General features: G+C 43.0%; 1 protein-coding gene across 4 annotated transcripts in view; it reads right to left on the reverse strand.

Moving 5' to 3' along the window:
- Positions 1 to 20,476, reverse strand: part of MTRR (5-methyltetrahydrofolate-homocysteine methyltransferase reductase) — an 831,186-nt gene that overhangs the window by 381,172 nt on the left and 429,538 nt on the right. For all 4 annotated transcript variants that reach the window (XM_069730413.1, XM_069730414.1, XM_069730415.1 and 1 more), the window contains exon 8: positions 18,389 to 18,477. In XM_069730413.1, the coding sequence (XP_069586514.1) occupies positions 18,389 to 18,477 (89 nt within the window). The remainder of the gene's footprint in view (positions 1 to 18,388; positions 18,478 to 20,476) is intronic.

Here is a 20,476-nt window from a genome sequence, read left to right on the forward strand (position 1 = left end):
GCAGACCGCAATCCCTGATCCTCTCCAAACACAACTAGAGGCAGCCGTGGATTGCGCCTAACGCTCCCTATGCAACTCGGCACAGCCTGAGAAACTAACTAGCCTGAAGATAGAAAAAATAAGCCTACCTTGCCTCAGAGAAATACCCCAAAGGAAAAGGCAGCCCCCCACATATAATGACTGTGAGTAAGATGAAAAGACAAACGTAGGGATGAAATAGATTCAGCAAAGTGAGGCCCGATATTCTAGACAGAACGAGGATAGGAAAGATAACTTTGCGGTCTACACAAAACCCTAAAGAAAACCACGCAAAGGGGCAAAAAGACCCTCCGTACCGAACTAACGGCACGGAGGTACACCCTTTGCGTCCCAGAGCTTCCAGCAAAACAAATAGACAAGCTGGACAGAAAAAATAGCAACAAATAGCAAAGAAGCACTTAGCTATGCAGAGCAGCAGGCCACAGGAATGATCCAGAGAAACACAAGTCCAACACTGGAACATTGACAGGAAGCATGAATCAAAGCATTAGGTGGGGTTAAGTAGAGAAGCACCTAACGACCTCACCAGATCACCTGAGGGAGGAAACTCAGAAGCAGCAGTACCAGTTTCCTCCACAAACGGAAGCTCCCAGAGAGAATCAGCCGAAGTACCACTTGTGACCACAGGAGGGAGCTCTGCCACAGAATTCACAACAGTACCCCCCCTTGAGGAGGGGTCACCGAACCCTCACCAGAGCCCCCAGGCCGACCAGGATGAGTCACATGAAAGGCACGAACAAGATCGGGAGCATGGACATCAGAGGCAAAAACCCAGGAATTATCCTCCTGAGCATAACCCTTCCATTTAACCAGATACTGGAGTTTCCGTCTTGAAACACGAGAATCCAAAATCTTCTCCACAATATACTCCAATTCCCCCTCCACCAAAACCGGGGCAGGAGGGTCAACAGATGGAACCATAGGTGCCACGTATCTCCGCAACAATGACCTATGGAAGACGTTATGTATGAAAAAAGAATCTGGGAGGGTCAGACGAAAAGACACAGGATTAAGAACCTCAGAAATCCTATAAGGACCAATGAAACGAGGTTTAAACTTCGGAGAGGAAACCTTCATAGGAATATGACGAGAAGATAACCAAACCAGATCCCCAACACGAAGTCGGGGACCCACACGGCGTCTGCGATTAGCGAAACGTTGAGCCTTCTCCTGGGACAAGGTCAAATTGTCCACTACATGAGTCCAAATCTGCTGCAACCTGTCCACCACAGTATCCACACCAGGACAGTCCGAAGACTCAACCTGTCCTGAAGAGAAACGAGGATGGAACCCAGAATTGCAGAAAAACGGCGAAACCAAGGTAGCCGAGCTGGCCCGATTATTAAGGGCGAACTCAGCCAAAGGCAAAAAGGACACCCAGTCATCCTGATCGGCAGAAACAAAGCATCTCAGATAGGTTTCCAAGGTCTGATTGGTTCGTTCGGTCTGGCCATTAGTCTGAGGATGAAAAGCCGAAGAAAAAGACAAGTCAATGCCCATCCTACCACAAAAGGCTCGCCAAAACCTCGAAACAAACTGGGAACCTCTGTCAGAAACGATATTCTCTGGAATGCCATGCAAACGAACCACATGCTGGAAGAACAATGGCACCAAATCAGAGGAGGAAGGCAACTTGGACAAGGGTACCAGATGGACCATCTTAGAAAAGCGATCACAGACCACCCAAATGACTGACATCTTTTGAGAGACGGGAAGATCTGAAATAAAATCCATAGAGATATGTGTCCAAGGTCTCTTCGGGACCGGCAAGGGCAAAAGCAACCCACTGGCACGAGAACAGCAGGGCTTAGCCCGAGCACAAATCCCACAGGACTGCACAAAAGAACGCACATCCCGCGACAGAGACGGCCACCAAAAGGATCTAGCCACTAACTCTCTGGTACCAAAGATTCCAGGATGACCAGCCAACACCGAACAATGAACCTCAGAGATCACTTTACTTGTCCACCTATCCGGGACAAACAGTTTCTCCGCTGGACAACGATCAGGTTTATTAGCCTGAAATTTTTGCAACACCCGCCGCAAATCAGGGGAGATGGCAGACACAATTACTCCTTCCTTGAGGATACCCGCCGGCTCAGATAAACCCGGAGAGTCTGGCACAAAACTCCTAGACAGAGCATCCGCCTTCAAATTTTTAGAGCCCGGAAGGTACGAAATCACAAAGTCAAAACGGGCAAAAACCAGCGACCAACGAGCCTGTCTAGGATTCAAACGCTTAGCAGACTCGCGATAAGTCAGGTTCTTATGATCAGTCAATACCACCACGCGATGCTTAGCTCCTTCAAGCCAATGACGCCACTCCTCGAATGCCCACTTCATGGCTAGCAACTCTCGGTTGCCCACATCATAATTCCACTCAGCAGGCGAAAACTTCCTGGAAAAAAAAGCGCATGGTTTCATCACTGAACAATCAGAACCTCTTTGCGACAAAACAGCCCCTGCTCCAATCTCAGAAGCATCAACCTCGACCTGGAACGGAAGAGAAACATCAGGTTGACACAACACAGGGGCAGAAGAAAAACGACGCTTCAACTCTTGAAAAGCTTCCACAGCAGCAGAAGACCAATTGACCAAATCAGCACCCTTCTTGGTCAAATCGGTCAATGGTTTGGCAATACTAGAAAAATTGCAGATGAAGCGACGATAAAAATTAGCAAAGCCCAGGAACTTTTGCAGACTTTTCAGAGATGTCGGCTGAGTCCAATCATGGATGGCTTGGACCTTAACAGGATCCATCTCGATAGTAGAAGGGGAAAAGATGAACCCCAAAAATGAAACCTTCTGCACACCAAAGAGACACTTTGATCCCTTCACAAACAAAGAGTTAGCACGCAGGACCTGAAAAACCGTTCTGACCTGTTTCACATGAGACTCCCAATCATCTGAGAAGATCAAAATGTCATCCAAGTACACAATCAGGAATTTATCCAGGTACTCTCGGAAGATGTCATGCATAAAGGACTGAAACACTGATGGAGCATTGGCAAGTCCGAATGGCATCACTAGATACTCAAAATGACCCTCGGGCGTATTAAATGCAGTTTTCCATTCATCGCCTCGCCTGATTCGCACCAGATTATACGCACCACGAAGATCAATCTTGGTGAACCAACTAGCCCCCTTAATCCGAGCAAACAAATCAGATAACAAAGGCAAGGGGTACTGAAATTTAACAGTGATCTTATTAAGAAGGCGATAATCTATACAAGGTCTCAGCGAACCATCCTTTTTGGCTACAAAAAAGAACCCTGCTCCTAATGGCGACGATGACGGGCGAATATGCCCCTTCTCCAGGGATTCCTTCACATAACTGCGCATAGTGGTGTGCTCAGGCACGGATAAATTAAACAGTCGACCTTTTGGGAATTATACATCCCGGTAATCAGACAAGAACTCTGGAACCTCAGAAGGGGTGGATGACGAAATTGACAAAAATGGAACATCACCATGTACCCCCTGACAACCCCAGCTGGACACCGACATGGATTTCCAATCCAATACTGGATTATGGGCTTGTAGCCATGGCAACCCCAACACGACCACATCATGCAGATTATGCAACACCAGAAAGCAAATATCCTCCTGATGAGCAGGAGCCATGCACATGGTCAGCTGGGTCCAGTATTGAGGCTTATTCTGAATGTGATTCAGTGACTTTGGAGTCAGGGAGTTTTCAGGGGAGGAATTACTGAATTGCTGTCTGATTTTTATTAATACTTTGTATTTATTTTTTTTTTTTTATTGAACTGTTCTGTCTGGTGCAATCCCCATTAGGAAATGTGCTCCACGATTGTTAATGCCATCCAGTGCACATCTTGCCACATGTATGCAGTCCTTGAGCAGCCGATCGAGGGTGCATACTGCTGTGCGAGATGTGAGCACGTTGTGCATTTGGAAACCCAGATTCTGACTCTAAATGTGCAGCTGGCAACACTGAGATCCATAGACAACATGGAGAGGAGTCTTCTGCTCACGGAGCAGACGCTCAATGGGACAGATGAGGGGGGGGATGGTGGGATGGAGCTGCAGGACAATGAAGTAGCAAGCTGGGTAACAGTTAGGAAGCGGGGTAGAGGGAAGAGTGCCAGGGAGGCTAGTCCTGATCTGGAACACCCCAATAAGTTTGCTAAGTTGGCAGATGAGGGGGGTGCCAGTACAGGGGTAGCACTGCTGCAGCCAGGCATGTCCTCTGAAAGCCGGAGGAGTGACTGCTCCAGTAAGGAGGGAAATAGGAGAGCAGGGCAGGCCAGACAGGTGCTGGTAGTGGGCGACTCAATTATTAGGGGAACAGATAGGGCAAGCTGTCACAAAGACAGGGATCGTCGAACGGTGTGCTGCCTACCTGGCGCTCGAGTCCGACACATCGCTGATCGGGTGGACAGATTATTGGGAGGGGCTGGTGAGGACCCAGCGGTCATGGTGCACATTGGCACTAATGACAAAGTTAGAGGTAGGTGGAAGGTCCTTAAAGATGATTTCAGGGAATTAGGCTGCAAGCTGAAAGCAAGGACCTCCAACGTGGTATTTTCCGAAATACTGCCGGTACCACGTGCCACGCCAGAGAGGCAACGGGAGATTAGGGAGGTTAATAAGTGTCTCAAGAATTGGTGTAGGAAAGAGGGGTTTGGGTTCCTGCAGAACTGGGCCAACTTCTCAGTTGGCTACAGGCTCTACGCTAGGGACGGGCTGCACCTCAATGGGGAGGGTGCAGCTGTGCTGGGGGAGAGAATGGCTAGAAGGTTGGAGGAGTGTTTAAACTAGGAATTGGGGGGGAGGGTATTCATTTTATAGGAGGGGAAGATAGTGCAGACAGAGTCCTGGGCACAAATAAGGAAGTTGGGGGTGGCGGTGGCATGGGGGGTGGGGTCAGAACAGTTAATAATTTAAGAAATAGAAGTACAGAGAGGAACATAAAGTGCATGTATACTAATGCCAGAAGCCTCGCCAACAAAATGGACGAATTAGAACTAATGTTGTTGGAGCATAATTATGACATGGTGGGGATATCTGAAACGTGGCTGGATGAGAGCCATGACTGGGCTGTTAACTTGCAGGGCTATAGCCTGTTCAGAAATGACCGTACAGATAAGCGAGGGGGAGGGGTGTGTCTATATGTAAAATCATCCTTAAAACCCATCCTGCGCGATAATATAGGTGAATTTAATGAAAATGTAGAATCCCTGTGGGTGGAGATAAGGGGAGGGGGAAAAAATAATAAATTACTGATAGGGGTTTGTTATAAATCTCCAAAAATAATGGAAGCAATGGAGAATATCCTAGTAAAGCAAATAGATGAAGCTGCGACTCAAGGAGAAGTCATTATTATGGGGGACTTCAACTACCCTGAAATAGATTGGGGAACAGAAACCTGCAGTTCCAGCAAAGGTAATCGGTTTTTGACAACTATGAGAGACAATTACCTTTCACAACTGGTTCAGGACCCAACAAGAAGGGGGGCACTGCTAGACCTAATATTAACCAACAGGCCAGACCGCATATCAAATATAAGGGTTGGGGGTTACTTGGGAAATAGCGATCACAAAATAATAAGTTTTCATGTATCCTTTAAAAAGATGTGTAGTAGAGGGGTTACAAGGACACTAAACTTCAGGAGGGCAAATTTCCAACGGATGAGAGAGGATCTTGGTGCAATTAACTGGGACGATATCCTGAGACACAAAAATACACAGAGAAAATGGGAGACGTTTATTAGCATCCTGGATAGGACCTGTGCACAGTATATACCGTATGGGAATAAACATATTAGAAATAGGAGGAAACCAATATGGCTAAATAGAGCTATAAGGGGCGCAATAAGGGACAAAAAGAAAGCATTTAGAGAATTAAAGGAAGTAGGTAGTGAGGAGGCATTAAATAAATACAGAAAATTAAATAAATTCTGTAAAAAGCAAATCAAGGCAGCAAAGATTGAGACAGAGAGACTCATTGCCAGAGAGAGTAAAAATAATCCTAAAATATTCTTTAACTACATAAATAGTAAGAAACTAAAAAATGATAGTGTTGGCCCCCTTAAAAATAGTCTGGGTGAGATGGTGGATGAGGATGAGGAAAAAGCCAATATGCTAAATGACTTTTTTTCATCAGTATTTACACAAGAAAATCCCATGGCAGACAAAATGTCTAGTGATAAAAATTCCCAATTAAATGTCACCTGCTTAACCCAGCAGGAAGTGCGGCGGCGTCTAAAAATCACTAAAATTGACAAATCTCCGGGCCCGGATGGGATCCACCCTCGAGTACTGCAGGAATTAAGTACAGTCATTGATAGACCATTATTTTTAATCTTTAAAGACTCCATAATAACAGGGTTTGTGCCACAGGACTGGCGTATAGCAAATGTGGTGCCAATATTCAAAAAGGGAACAAAAACTGAACTCGGAAACTATAGGCCAGTAAGCTTAACCTCTACTGTGGGTAAAATCCTGGAGGGCATTCTAAGGGACGCTATACTGGAGTATCTGAAGAGGAATAACCTCATGACCCAGTATCAGCACGGGTTTACTAGGGACCGTTCATGTCAGACTAATTTGATCAGTTTCTATGAAGAGGTAAGTTCCGGATTGGACCAAGGGAACCCAGTGGATGTAGTGTATATGGACTTTTCAAAAGCTTTTGATACGGTGCCACACAAAAGGTTGATACATAAAATGAGAATAATGGGGATAGGGGAAAATATGTGCAAGTGGGTTGAGAGCTGGCTCAGGGATAGGAAACAAAGGGTGGTTATTAATGGAGCACACTCGGACTGGGTAGCGGTTAGCAGTGGGGTACCACAGGGGTCAGTATTGGGCCCTCTTCTTTTTAACATATTTATTAATGACCTTGTAGGGGGCATTCAGAGTAGAATTTCAATATTTGCAGATGACACTAAACTCTGCAGGGTAATCAATACAGAGGAGGACAATTTTATATTACAGGATGATTTATGTAAACTAGAAGCTTGGGCTGATAAATGGCAAATGAGCTTTAATGGGGATAAATGTAATGTCATGCACTTGGGTAGAAGTAATAAGATGTATAATTATGTGCTTAATTCTAAAACTCTGGGCAAAACCGTCAATGAAAAAGACCTGGGTGTATGGGTGGATGACAAACTTAAATTCAGTGGCCAGTGTCAGGCAGCTGCTACAAAGGCAAAAAAAATAATGGGATGCATTAAAAGAGGCATAGATGCTCATGAGGAGAATATAATTTTACCTCTATACAAGTCACTAGTTCGACCACACTTAGAATACTGTGCACAGTTCTGGTCTCCGGTGTATAAGAAAGACATAGCTGAACTGGAGCGGGTGCAGAGAAGAGCGACCAAGGTTATTAGAGGACTGGGGGGTCTGCAATACCAAGATAGGTTATTACACTTGGGGCTATTTAGTTTGGAAAAACGAAGACTAAGGGGTGATCTCATTTAAATGTATAAATATATGAGGGGACAGTACAAAGACCTTTCTGATGATCTTTTTAATCATAGACCTGAAACAGGGACAAGGGGGCATCCTCTGCGGTTGGAGGAAAAAAGGTTTAGGCATAATAACAGACACGGATTCTTTACTGTAAGAGCAGTGAGACTATGGAACTCTCTGCCATGTGATGTTGTAATGAGTGATTCATTACTTAAATTTAAGAGGGGACTGGATACCTTTCTGGAAAAGTATAATGTTACAGGGTATATACACTAGATTCCTTGATAGGGCGTTGATCCAGGGAACTAGTCTGATTGCCGTATGTGGAGTCGGGAAGGAATTTTTTTCCCCAATGTGGAGCTTACTCTTTGCACATGGGTTTTTTTTGCCTTCCTCTGGATCAACATGTTAGGGCATGTTAGGTTAGGCTATGGGTTGAACTAGATGGACATATAGTCTTCCTTCAACCTTAATAACTATGTAACTATGTAAAGGCGTAGCATCAATACCTCTCAATGGAATAGGATACTGCAAGGGCTCCAAGAAAAACCCACAACGCTTAGCATATTCCAAGTCCATCAAATTCAGAGCAGCGCCTGAATCCACAAACGCCATGACAGAATATGATGACAAAGAGCAGATCAAGGTAACGGACAGAAGAAATTTTGACTGTACCGTACCAATGGTGGCAGACCATAGTGAACCGCTTAGTGCGCTTAGGACAATCAGAGATAGCATGAGTGGAATCACCACAGTAGAAACACAGCCCATTCAGACGTCTGTGTTCTTGCCGTTCAACTCTGGTCAAAGTCCTATCGCACTGCATAGGCTCAGGTTTAAGCTCAGGTAATACCGCCAAATGGTGCACAGATTTACGCTCACGCAAGCGTCGACCGATCTGAATAGCCAAAGACATAGACTCATTCAAACCAGCAGGCATAGGAAATCCCACCATGACATCCTTAAGGGCTTCAGAGAGACCCTTTCTGAACATAGCTGCCAGCGCAGATTCATTCCATTGAGTGAGCACTGACCATTTTCTAAATTTCTGGCAATATACCTCTATCTCATCCTGACCCTGACAAAGAGCCAGCAAATTCTTTTCTGCCTGATCCACTGAATTACGCTCATCGTACAGCAATCCGAGCGCCAGGAAAAACGCATTGATATTACTCAATGCAGGATCTCCTGGCGCAAGAGAAAATGCCCAGTCCTGAGGGTCGCCGCGCAAAAAAGAAATAATAATCAAAACCTGTTGAACTGGATCACCAGAGGAACGAGGTTTCAAGGCCAGAAATAACTTACAATTATTTTTGAAACTCAGAAACTTAGTTCTATCTCCAAAAAACAAATCAGGAATAGGAATTCTTGGTTCTAACATAGATTTCTGATCAATAGTGTCTTGAATCTTTTGTACTCTTGCCGAGAGCTGATCCACAAATGAAGACAGACTTCTAATGTCCATCGCTACACTTGTGTACTGAACCACCCAAATGTCTAGGGGAAAAAAAAGACAAAACACAAAGCCAAGAAAAAAAAATGGTCTCAGAACTTCTTTTTTCCCTCTATTGAGAATCATTAGTACTTTTGGCTTCCTGTACTGTTATGAAAGGCAATTCAGTATCACAATGGACATGGAGGTCAGAGCACATACAGTGATCTGACAATAACCCAAAATAATAGAACGAGCTCTGAGACGTGGGAACTCTGCAGACCGCAATCCCTGATCCTCTCCAAACACAACTAGAGGCAGCCGTGGATTGCGCCTAACGCTCCCTATGCAACTCGGCACAGCCTGAGAAACTAACTAGCCTGAAGATAGAAAAAATAAGCCTACCTTGCCTCAGAGAAATACCCCAAAGGAAAAGCCAGCCCCCCACATATAATGACTGTGAGTAAGATGAAAAGACAAACGTAGGGATGAAATAGATTCAGCAAAGTGAGGCCCGATATTCTAGACAGAACGAGGATAGGAAAGATAACTTTGCGGTCTACACAAAACCCTAAAGAAAACCACGCAAAGGGGCAAAAAGACCCTCCGTACCGAACTAACGGCACGGAGGTACACCCTTTGCGTCCCAGAGCTTCCAGCAAAACAAATAGACAAGCTGGACAGAAAAAATAGCAACAAATAGCAAAGAAGCACTTAGCTATGCAGAGCAGCAGGCCACAGGAATGATCCAGAGAAACACAAGTCCAACACTGGAAAATTGACAGGAAGCATGAATCAAAGCATTAGGTGGGGTTAAGTAGAGAAGCACCTAACGACCTCACCAGATCACCTGAGGGAGGAAACTCAGAAGCAGCAGTACCAGTTTCCTCCACAAACGGAAGCTCCCAGAGAGAATCAGCCGAAGTACCACTTGTGACCACAGGAGGGAGCTCTGCCACAGAATTCACAACAGTAGTGCTCTGCGCCGTTCATTATTGCCCCATAGCTGTGCCATATAAAGCTCTGCCATTGCTGCTGCAATAAAAAAAAAATGCCATACTCCCTTGACTGATCAGGCAGAGGGCGCCGCGCACACTATATGATTCATCGCGCCCTCTGACCTGCACAGTCAGTGCAAGAGGACGCGAAGACAGAGCGGCGCCCGGCGGGTGGATATTACATACTTACCTGCTCCCGGCGGTCCTGACGCTCCCTCTGCCTGTCACACGGTCTTCGGTGCCGCAGCCTCTTCCTCTATCAGCGGTCACCAGCACCGCTGATTAGAGAAATGAATATGCGGCTCCACCCCTATGGGAGGTGGAGCCGCATATTCATTTCTCTAATCAGCGGTCCCACGTGACCGCTGAACAGGGGAAGAGCTGCAGCACCGAAGACCGTGTGACAGGCAGGGGCAGCGTCAGGAGCGCCGGGACTAGGTGAGTATGCCTCAGCGCCCTCTCCCCCTCACCCGCCGACCCTCCCGCCCACCGTGACTCGAGTATAAGCCGAGAGGGGAACTTTCAGCCCAAAATTTTGGGCTGAAAATCTCGGCTTATACTCGAGTATATACGGTAAGTAATGAATCACTCATTATAACATCATACGGCAGAGAGTGCCATAGTCTCACTGCTCATACAGTAAAGAATCCGCATCTATTATTATGCTATAACCTTCTTTCCTCCAGACATAGAGGATACCCCCTTGTCCCTGTCTCAGGTCTATGATTAAAAAGATCATCAGAAAGGTCTTTGTACTGTCCCCTCATATATTTATACATTAACATAAGATCACCCCTTAGCCTTCGTTTTTCCAAACTAAATAACCCCAAGTGTAATAACCTATCTTGGTATTGCAGATCCCCCAGTCCTCTAATAACCTTGGTCGCTCTTCTCTGCACCCGCTCCAGTTCAGCTATGTCTTTCTTATACACCGGAGACCAGAACTGTACACATTATTCTAAGTGTGGTCGAACTAGTGACTTGTATAGAGGTAAAATTATGTTCTCCTCATGAGCATCTATGCCTCTTTTAATGCATCCCATTATTTTATTTGCCTTTGTAGCAGCTGCCTGACACTGGCCACTAAATGTGAGTTTGTCATCCACCCATAGTCCCAGGTCTTTTTCATTGACTGTTTTGCCCAGAGTTTTAGAATTAAGCACATAGTTTTACATCTTATTACTTCTACCCAAGTGCATGACCTTACATTTACCCCCATTAAAGCTCATTTGCCATTTATCAGCTCAAGCTCCTAGTTTACATAAATCATCCTGTAATATAAAATTGTCCTCCTCTGTATTGATTACCCTGCAGAGTTTAGTGTCATTTGCAAATATTGAAATTCCACTCTGTATGCCCCCTACAAGATCATTAATAAATATGTTAAAAAGAGGGCCCAATACTGATCCCTGTGGTACCCCACTTCTAACCGCCACCCAGTCCGAGTGTGCTCCATTAATAACCACCCTTTTTTTTCCTATCCCTAAGCCAGCTCTTAACCCACTTACATATATTGTCCCCTATCCCCATTATTCTCATTTTATGTATCAACCTTTTGTGTGGCACTCTATCACCCATCCTGGGTGTCCCTCCTGATTCTCCTCTGGAACTTGATAGGGCCCCACAGGGCACTAGGGCCCAGGTCTGTGGACCTTGATTACCCCAAGAATGTGATCTGCCGGGTACACAGGTATCAGCAAAAATATGCTGGTGCAGGCACGTGCTGCAGTTGTTATACAACATCAAGGGAGAACAATTCAAATACTCCCAGACCTCTCGAGATGGACATTGCAAAAAAGAAAAGTGATGAAACCCCTTTTGTAAACTTTGCGATCACACTGTATCCCTTATACGTGGGGTTTCCCTTTTCATTTGAAGGTTCGGCAAGCGGGCAGAACACACATATTGAGTCACTCCAGAGGTATTCAGGCTTTCACAGCAGCTCTTCGTATCCCTCCTGTTGCAATTCCGGACTGGCCCTCCTTGACATCGGGGTTCCAAGTAGATGAACCACCACATCTTCGTCCACAAGATCAAAGAATCCCCAGACAGCAAATTGACAGAGTCCATGCCAGAGTGAGAGAGGATTTCCAAAGAATTCCATTTCCTCCTGAATGAATGGACTGTTCCCGACCCTTCTGAAGCATAGAAACTGGTGGCAGCATATTGGATCGGTAGATATCAGTAATAGTACATATGTATTTGAATATTTGCATATTTAGGAACCTGAGGATCTCTATATGACTGCGTAATAACAGCAGATGGAGAAACTCACCCCTGAATCACTGGCAGAGGCTGTATGCTGTAAAGCACCTCAGTGAGATGGTTCATATGGACTGGATAGGTGGGCTGGCAGTAAGCTCAGTATACGCTAGATATCGAATCACATGACTGATTCGTATTACTTGTTATATGTACAAAATAGAGATCTGCCGACCTAATGTTCAATCATTTGCCTTAAAACAGAGACCCTTTGGGTTCAGCATTTGACAGTCTACTAAGCTTACGTTTTTGTACACCCTCTGCATATTGTTATTTTAAAGTTATTGTTTTCTATCATACATACTTGTTTTTATATAACCTCTTATTGGATGGCATTGACTTAGTTCGGGGGAGGCTTATCTGTGAAAAGCCCGCTACCCAAAAGGGGGCCCTATACCTAGCAGGACGTGGTATAGCATTTTTCCTTTCACCCCCCACATCAAACACTGGGTTGGGCTCATAGTTTTTTAGTGAGCTCCAATATTCTACCCTGCTCTTAATTTCAATCTAACTATTGCATTCTATTCTTCACATTCCTATATCTTTCTAGACTTTACACTTTTCTGTTTTGTTTTTTTTATCTAACCTTGTGTTGTATCACCCTTCTCCCCTCACTCTCTACCCACTTCTTTAGGGACCTCCCTTTTTTTGTTTCTTACCCCCTCCTCCTCCCTTTTCTCACTTCCTATTAATAGGGGCTACTCAACACGTGGTCAGCATCGCCCTAGTAATGCAAATATGCCTCCCATAAAATTTGGATCGTTAAATACCAAGGGGTTCCATGTTCCTCAAAAAAGATCTCGGATATTATATGGAATGCACAAGCAAAAAGTACAGCTACTACTTTTACAGGAAACCCATATAATATAATATAAGAGATCGGTATTAAACAAAATGGTTCCATAGCACCAATGCAGAGTCGCGGTCAAGGGGAGTGTCTATAGCAATACACAAATCTTTGATACATTCAGTTGTAGACACTTGGTTGGATACTAAAGGACGATATGCCATACTCAAGCTCAGAATATTTGACACTATGTATACTATTGCGGGATGGTATGCACCCAAGGTCAAACTAATGCTTGTTGTTCCTTTCTGAAGGTACTCTCCGATGTAGCAGAGGAATTAATGATAATTGGTGGTGATTTCAATATGTCCCTAGATCCTGTCTTGGATACCATGACAGGACAGAGTGCCATTCCCTCCGGACAAAGATCAGACTTGAAAAAACGGTTACACCACATGCAGTTTAACTGATGTTTGCCGTATCATGAATCCACAAGTTAGATATTATACTTTTTATTCAAATCCCCACATATCTTATAGCCGAATTGATTTCTTCTTAATTAGTCATCGAGCAATGGATTGGCAACCTCGACTTGCCATTGGCAACATTATTTAGTCGGATCATGCGCCTGTTTTCTTAACCATCCATCCTCCAGATAGCCCAAACCGTACTTGGACATGGACGCTCAATAATAATGGACTCAGTGATTCTGTCTGCACCTCTGACCTTAAGGAGACAATTGAGCTTTTTTTTATCAACACATTCTTCAGATCCCACATCTTTACCTTCACAGTGGGAAGCTCTCAGGTGTGTCCTTAGTGGCACGCTGATAAAACATGGCGCTCGTCTCAAAACAGAAAAAGCTCTTAAAATCTCAGAACTCCTAAAACAGATATGTACACTGGAAATGAGACATAAAAATAATCTCTCTCCGACCACCTTGGTAGAATTGACTAAATGTAAAGAGGAACTTAGATGGGGTAATGTTGGGGTTTATTAAAGTAAGAAAATGTGTATCTGATATAATGCAATGTAAATGGCATTCTGTTGTTCTCTTTTTTTTTATATTGTTAATAAAAATCTATTTAAATCAAAAAAAAAAAAAAAAAGAGGAACTTAGATCCATAACAGCTGAAAAATATCTGGAATATAAAAATTGTTTTAAGAGGGTCTCATATAATCATGCTGATAAATGTAGTCGCACTTTATCGTGTTTCCTTCATCCAAGCAACCAAACTTCTTATATCCCCAAACTACAGCAGCAGGGAGAAATGTATAATCCTGTGGAAATTCTGAGAATAATGGAATCATACTATGCTAAACTTAACAACATTCAGGGGAATTTCTCAGACTTAGACCCTCAGATTCTGCAGGACCGTCTTGATATTGATATTGACCCACGAAAACAGTTGGAAAAACAATTTTTGGAAGATGAAGTCAGCTCAGATATTAAATTCCCCCCCCCCCACCCCGGTAAAAGCCTTGGGCAGAACGGCTTTACGCCCCGGTTCTATAAATCATTCAGAGAGCAGATTACTCCATTTCACACTAAAGTGTTTAATGCTGTCTGTCTCCACCCCCTTTGCCCCACAAACCCTAGAAGCACACATAACAGTGATCCCAAAACCAGGGAAGTATTTGTTGTTAGTCTCAATCTACCAGCCAATATGCCTATTAAATATTGACATCAAACTTTTCTCTAAATTGCTGGCCAACAGGTTAACACCCCTACTCCCTTCAATAATTCACACGGATCGAGTGGGACTTGTACAGGGAAGAGAAGCCCAAGATAATGTAAATAAAACTATATCACTTGTAGAAAATGCCTGGTCTTCATCAAAATCTCTGGGTTTGCCGTTGGTGGATGCAGAGAAGGCATTCGACTGTGGGGTTTTTGAAGGCTGCTCTTAAACAGATGGCCTTGGACAGGGTTTCCTTGATAAAATAATGGCTTTTTACACACATCCATCTGCCCATGTAAGAGCTAATAGCACTCTTTCTAATCCATTTGCAATTCACAATGAGACAAGACAAGGATGCCCTCTGTCCCCTTTAATATATGTAATAGTGATTGGGCAATTGCAATTAGGAACAACACCAGTGTGCACGGTATATCCATGGGCCACATTCAGTATAAAACTTCTCTATATGCAGACAATCTTTTATTATACATATCACAACCCCTCATTATCCCTTCCTTAATGAAAGAATTTGAACAATTTGGATTTCTAAGTAACTTCAAAGTTAACTACTCTAAGACTGATGCATTAAACATCTTTCTCCCTCATCAACACATATTCATGGTGTGAAAACTAACTTTCCCTTCCACTGGCAGTCAGATTCAATTAAATATTTAGGTATTCAGATCCCTTCTAATCTTAGTAAATTATATTCTCTAAAACCATACACTCCTAGAGAAAACCCTAAAAGATTTTGCTAGCTATGATAAAAAACCATTCTCACGGTTTGGTCGCATAAATACATTCAAAATGGATATCCTACCCAGATTCCTCTATATATTTCAATCAGCCCCTATTATCCCACCAGTAAGCTTTTTCATAACTCTTAAATCAGCATTGATTAGATTTGTATGGAAGCGTACTAGACAGAGAATAAAATTCCAGACTCTCCCTCGATCTAAGGATGGGGGGAGGGGTCTACCTGATCTTATCCCCTTTACCCCCAAGGGTGGTCTGCATGTTAATGACCAGGCCAATTTTTACAATTCTGACCACTGTCCCTTTTTGAGGTTATAACGGTTTCCTCGGGACATATTGTACTTCATGTTAGTGGTAAAATTTCTTTGATATGACTTGCGTTTATTTGTGAAAAAAAATGGAAATTTGGCGAAAATTTCACAATTTTACAACTTTGAATTTTCATGGCCTTAAATCACACAGATATGTCACACAAAATACTTAATGAGCAACATTTCCCACATGTCTACTTTACATCAGCACAATTTTGGAACCAAATTTTAATTTTGTTAGGGAGCTATAAGGGTTAAAAGTTGACCAGCGATTTCTCATTTTTACACCACCATTTTTTTTTTTAGGGACCACATCACATTTGATGGGGTCTATATGACAGAAAATACCCAAAAGTGACACCATCCTAACTCCTCCCAACTGAGGAGGAGAGGGGGACCGCTTTTTTATCTCTGTAGGTTTGCTGTTCCTATGGGCGGGTCCCTCTCTCAAAGTGGGTGCTGTCGTGGCGAAGGGTAAAATACAAAATGACTGTCAATTGACATCAACCTGGGGCACCATCCAAAATCTCACCTTGTGGGCTATACTTGATCATGAGATCAGCTAAAACTACATGGAGGGAACTTGTTAATGAGCTTAAGTTTGCCAGTGAACACCTGGATGATTCTGTGAGAGATCGGGAGAAGGTGCTGTGGTCAGATGAGACAAAAATTGAGCTCTTTGGCATTAACTCAACTCGCCGTGTTTGGAGGAAGAGAAATGCTTCCTATGACCCAAAGAACATCATCCCCACTGTCAAGCATGGTGGTGGAAACATTATGTTTTGGGGTGTTTCTCTGCTAAGAGCACAAGACTACTTCACCACATCAATGGGAGAATGGACGAAGCCATCTAACGTAAAATCCTGAATGACAACCTCCTTCCCTCTACCAGGACATTAAAAATGGGTCGTGGCTGGGTCTTCCAGCAAGACAATGACCCAAAACATACAGCCAAGGCAACAAAGGAGTGGCTAAAAAGAAGCGCATTAAAGTCATGGAGTGGCCTAGCCAGTCTCCAGACCTTAATTCCATAGAAAACTTATGAAGGGAGATGGAGTTCCGAGTTGCCAAATGACAGCCTCAAAATCTTAATGATTTAGAGATGATCTGCAAAGAGGTGTGGACTAGAATTCCTCCTGACGTGTGCAAACCTCATCATCAACTACAAAAAATGCCAGACTACTGTGCTTGCCAACAATGTTTTTTTCACCAAGTATTAAGTCTTGTTTGCCAGAAGGATCAAATACTTATTTCTCACTGCAAAATGCAAATACATTTATATAATTTATACAATAGGATTTTCTAGATTTTATTTTTGATATTTTTTCTCTAAATGTTAAAATTAGCCTTCCCTGAAAATGATAGACTGTTTATGTCTGCCAGTGGGCAAACTTACAAAATCAGCAAGGGATCAAATTATTTCCCTCACTGTGTGGGGTATCTGTGAATTCAGTAGAAATTGCAGAAAAAAATTCTGTGGTCCATTTTCTCCTGCTAACCTCGTAAAAATACAAGCTTTTGGGATAAAAAAAAACATTTTTGTTTGAAAAATGAAATTTCCAGTGTTTAGGCACATCAGGGGCTTTCCAAACGCAACATGACATCCACCATTTTTTTTTCAACAAATTTTACATTCAAAAAGTCAAATATCGCTCCTTCCCTTTCGAGCTATTACGTGCGCCCAAACAGTGTTTTTCCCCAACATATGGGGCATCAGCATTCTCATGAGAAATTGTACCATAAATTGTATGGTGCAATTTCTCCAGTTACCTTTATGAAAACAAAAAAGTGGGTCTAAAGGGAAAAAAATTGTGAAAAAAGGTAAACTGTTTATTTTTTTCTTCCACATTTCATTAATTCCTGTGAAGCACCTGAAAGGATAATCAACTTCTTGAATGTGGTTTTGAGTACCTTTAGGGGTGCAATTTTTAGAATGGTGTCACGTTTGGGTATTTTCTGCCAAAAGGCCCCCCAAAGTCACATCGAATGTGATGTTATTCCTAAAAAATTGGGTTTGTAAATTTTACTGTAAAAATGAGAAATCGCTGGTCAACTTTTAACCCCTATATCTTCCTAACAAAAAAATAATGTTTCAAAAACTGTGCTGATGTAAATAGACATGTGGGAAATGTAATTTATTAACTATTTTGTGTGACATAACTGATTTAAGGGCATAAAAATTAAAAGTTTGTAAATTGCAAAATTTTTCCCAAATTTCCGATTTTTTTACAAATAAACCTAAGTCATATCAAATATATGCTACCATTATCCAGAAGTGCAATATGTCACAAAAAAACAGTCTCGGAATCCACGGGAAACATTGAAGTGTTCCAGTCATGACCTCATCAAGTGAAACTGGTCAGAATTGAAAAAATTGGCCTAGTCAGGAAGGTGAAAACAGGCTTCGGAGTGACGGAGTTGAAATAGATAAATGCAGTGAAGTTACTAAGACTTATAAAAGTTAAGTTAAAAACATGTAAACAGTTATGTCGAGAATAGACAGAATATTATAATGTAGAATAACAGAAGACATAATTTAATGAATTTTTCATTTTTTTATATGCTGGGGTCGACATTTCCACTGAGTGATTTAAGCAAAACTAGCTCGAAACCAAGCTACATAGCCTTGTTGAAGTCTCTACTACATGTTAAAAAAGGCAGAAGTAAATATGGTACCTTCTTTGGTAATGCTCGTATTTCAAGGCACCATGTTAGCAAGTACTGCAAAGAACACTTTTCTTGAAAATAATCCGTTATGAAAGCACCTATGAAAAAAACATTGTCAAATTATTTTGTTTGCTAACTGGCATCATTTTCATAACCAAGAGGAATCTTAGCTCCCAGCTACAAATTGTTGAGAACTAGCCATACAGTCTCCAAATCAAGATCATCTGTAGCTACATGAAAAACATGCAAGAATATTACAGTGCTGTCAGTGCTCACCATTATTGGCAACCCATCATTTTTTCATAGACTATACAATATCTTCAGAAATAAATGGAAATGTAACAAAGTTATACTGTATACTCAGGATTTTGTACTTAGTGGTCCAAAGTAATAATAATAAAACATTGTTTTTCAACTTACATATTGCAGTTTCAAAGAAGAAACAGAATAAACAGCTTGTGCAACAATAACGGCACCCCTAATTAATACTTAGCTGCACATCCTTTGGCATTGATGACAGCCTCCAAACGTTTCTTGTAGCCATCTATAAGCTTCTTGCACTTCTCCGCTGGTATTTTCTTCCACTCTTGCTTTGCAGCTTGTTCAAGCTCTTAAATGTTTGCAGGGTTCTTTTTTACTAATGGCATATTTCAGCTCACTCCAAAGGTTTTCATTGGGATTGAGGTCTGGACTCATTGCTTGCCATTTTAAAACAGTCATTTTTTTCTTTTTCAACCATTCCTGTGTACTTTTGGTGTGCTTTGGGTCATTGTCATGATCTTCAACAAGTTTTCTTACACTTGGTAGAACATTTCACTCTAAAATCTCTTGATAATCCTCTGATTTCATGATTCCTGTGATGTGGTCAAGGCTTCCAGGACCACACGTAGCAAAGCAACAAAACAGCATTATTGATCTTTCACCATGTGCCATGCTGCTGCAGTGCAGTGTAACGCAACCTCCACCAGAGGGAGCTTGAGAGGGAAGTGAGACTGCGTACACAGTAGATCCACAGAGCAGCAGCACAGGCGCCACCAAGTGGCGAAAGAGTGGTCAGACAAGCAGAGTCAAAAAACGTTCAGATGCAAAGTACAAAATGGAGTAAGCAGTATACGTGGTCAGGAACAAGCCAGGGGGTTCAGCAATGGTCAGAAGCAGATAAGACAAAGACAGAAACCAGAAGCGAGTCCGAATACAGGCCGAGTCAGAAAACCAGATATTCAAACAGAGAAATGCTGGGAAAAGGGTAGACAGAGGAATACTACAGACACAGGGCAAGTCAGGGATCACAGCAGGACAAATCAAGGGTTACCAGAGTCAGGTTCACACGCCAAAGGCAGAATTATAGCTGACACCACCAACAGGATGCATCGGACCTAAATAGCAAACCTGAACCCAGAATGAGGCAGAGCAAAGTTAAGCCTTGACATGATCCACCCAGGAAAAGGGCAGACAGGACTAAACCCCAGAACGGATCAGGACACCATCCTTAACTGTTGGTAGGGAGTGCATTTATTTATAAGTTTCATTGTGCCATCCGTAAACAAACTTGATTTGCATTGCCAAAGAGCTATTTTTGATTCATCTGTCCACAGAAATTTTCGGATAAGGATTGTTGTTTGTCAAGATACTCTTTGGCAAAAATCCCTTTTATATCTTTTCTTCAGCAATGGTTTCTTCCTTAGCCTTCACCCATAAAGCTCTGCTTAGTTTAGTGTGCGGTGTATGCTCAGGGCCGTATTTGCCACTAGGCACTTGAGGGCACATGCCTAGGGCGGGACTATGCGGGGGGCGGCACCAGATCAAGTTTTTTATTTTTTTAACTAAAGTCCAGGGTCACCTCCTTGACAGCTCACGCAGGAAGAAAGTGCTGCGCTGGGACAGAGATGGAGGGATGTTCGGCATGGTGTGGGAAAGGTGAGTATGACAGCCACGGAGGACGGGGGGGGGAGGATGAAGGAGGACAAGGGGAGAGGAGGATGAAGGAGGACGGGGAGCCAAACCATGCAAGATGGGAGCGGGGAGCTGAGCCATGCATACAGGATGTGAGGGGGGGGTGAGATGAGCCATGCATACAGGATGGGAGAGGGGGTGAGA

This window comes from Ranitomeya imitator, chromosome 6, assembly GCF_032444005.1.
Source record: "Ranitomeya imitator isolate aRanImi1 chromosome 6, aRanImi1.pri, whole genome shotgun sequence".
NCBI classification, from domain to species: domain Eukaryota; kingdom Metazoa; phylum Chordata; class Amphibia; order Anura; family Dendrobatidae; genus Ranitomeya; species Ranitomeya imitator.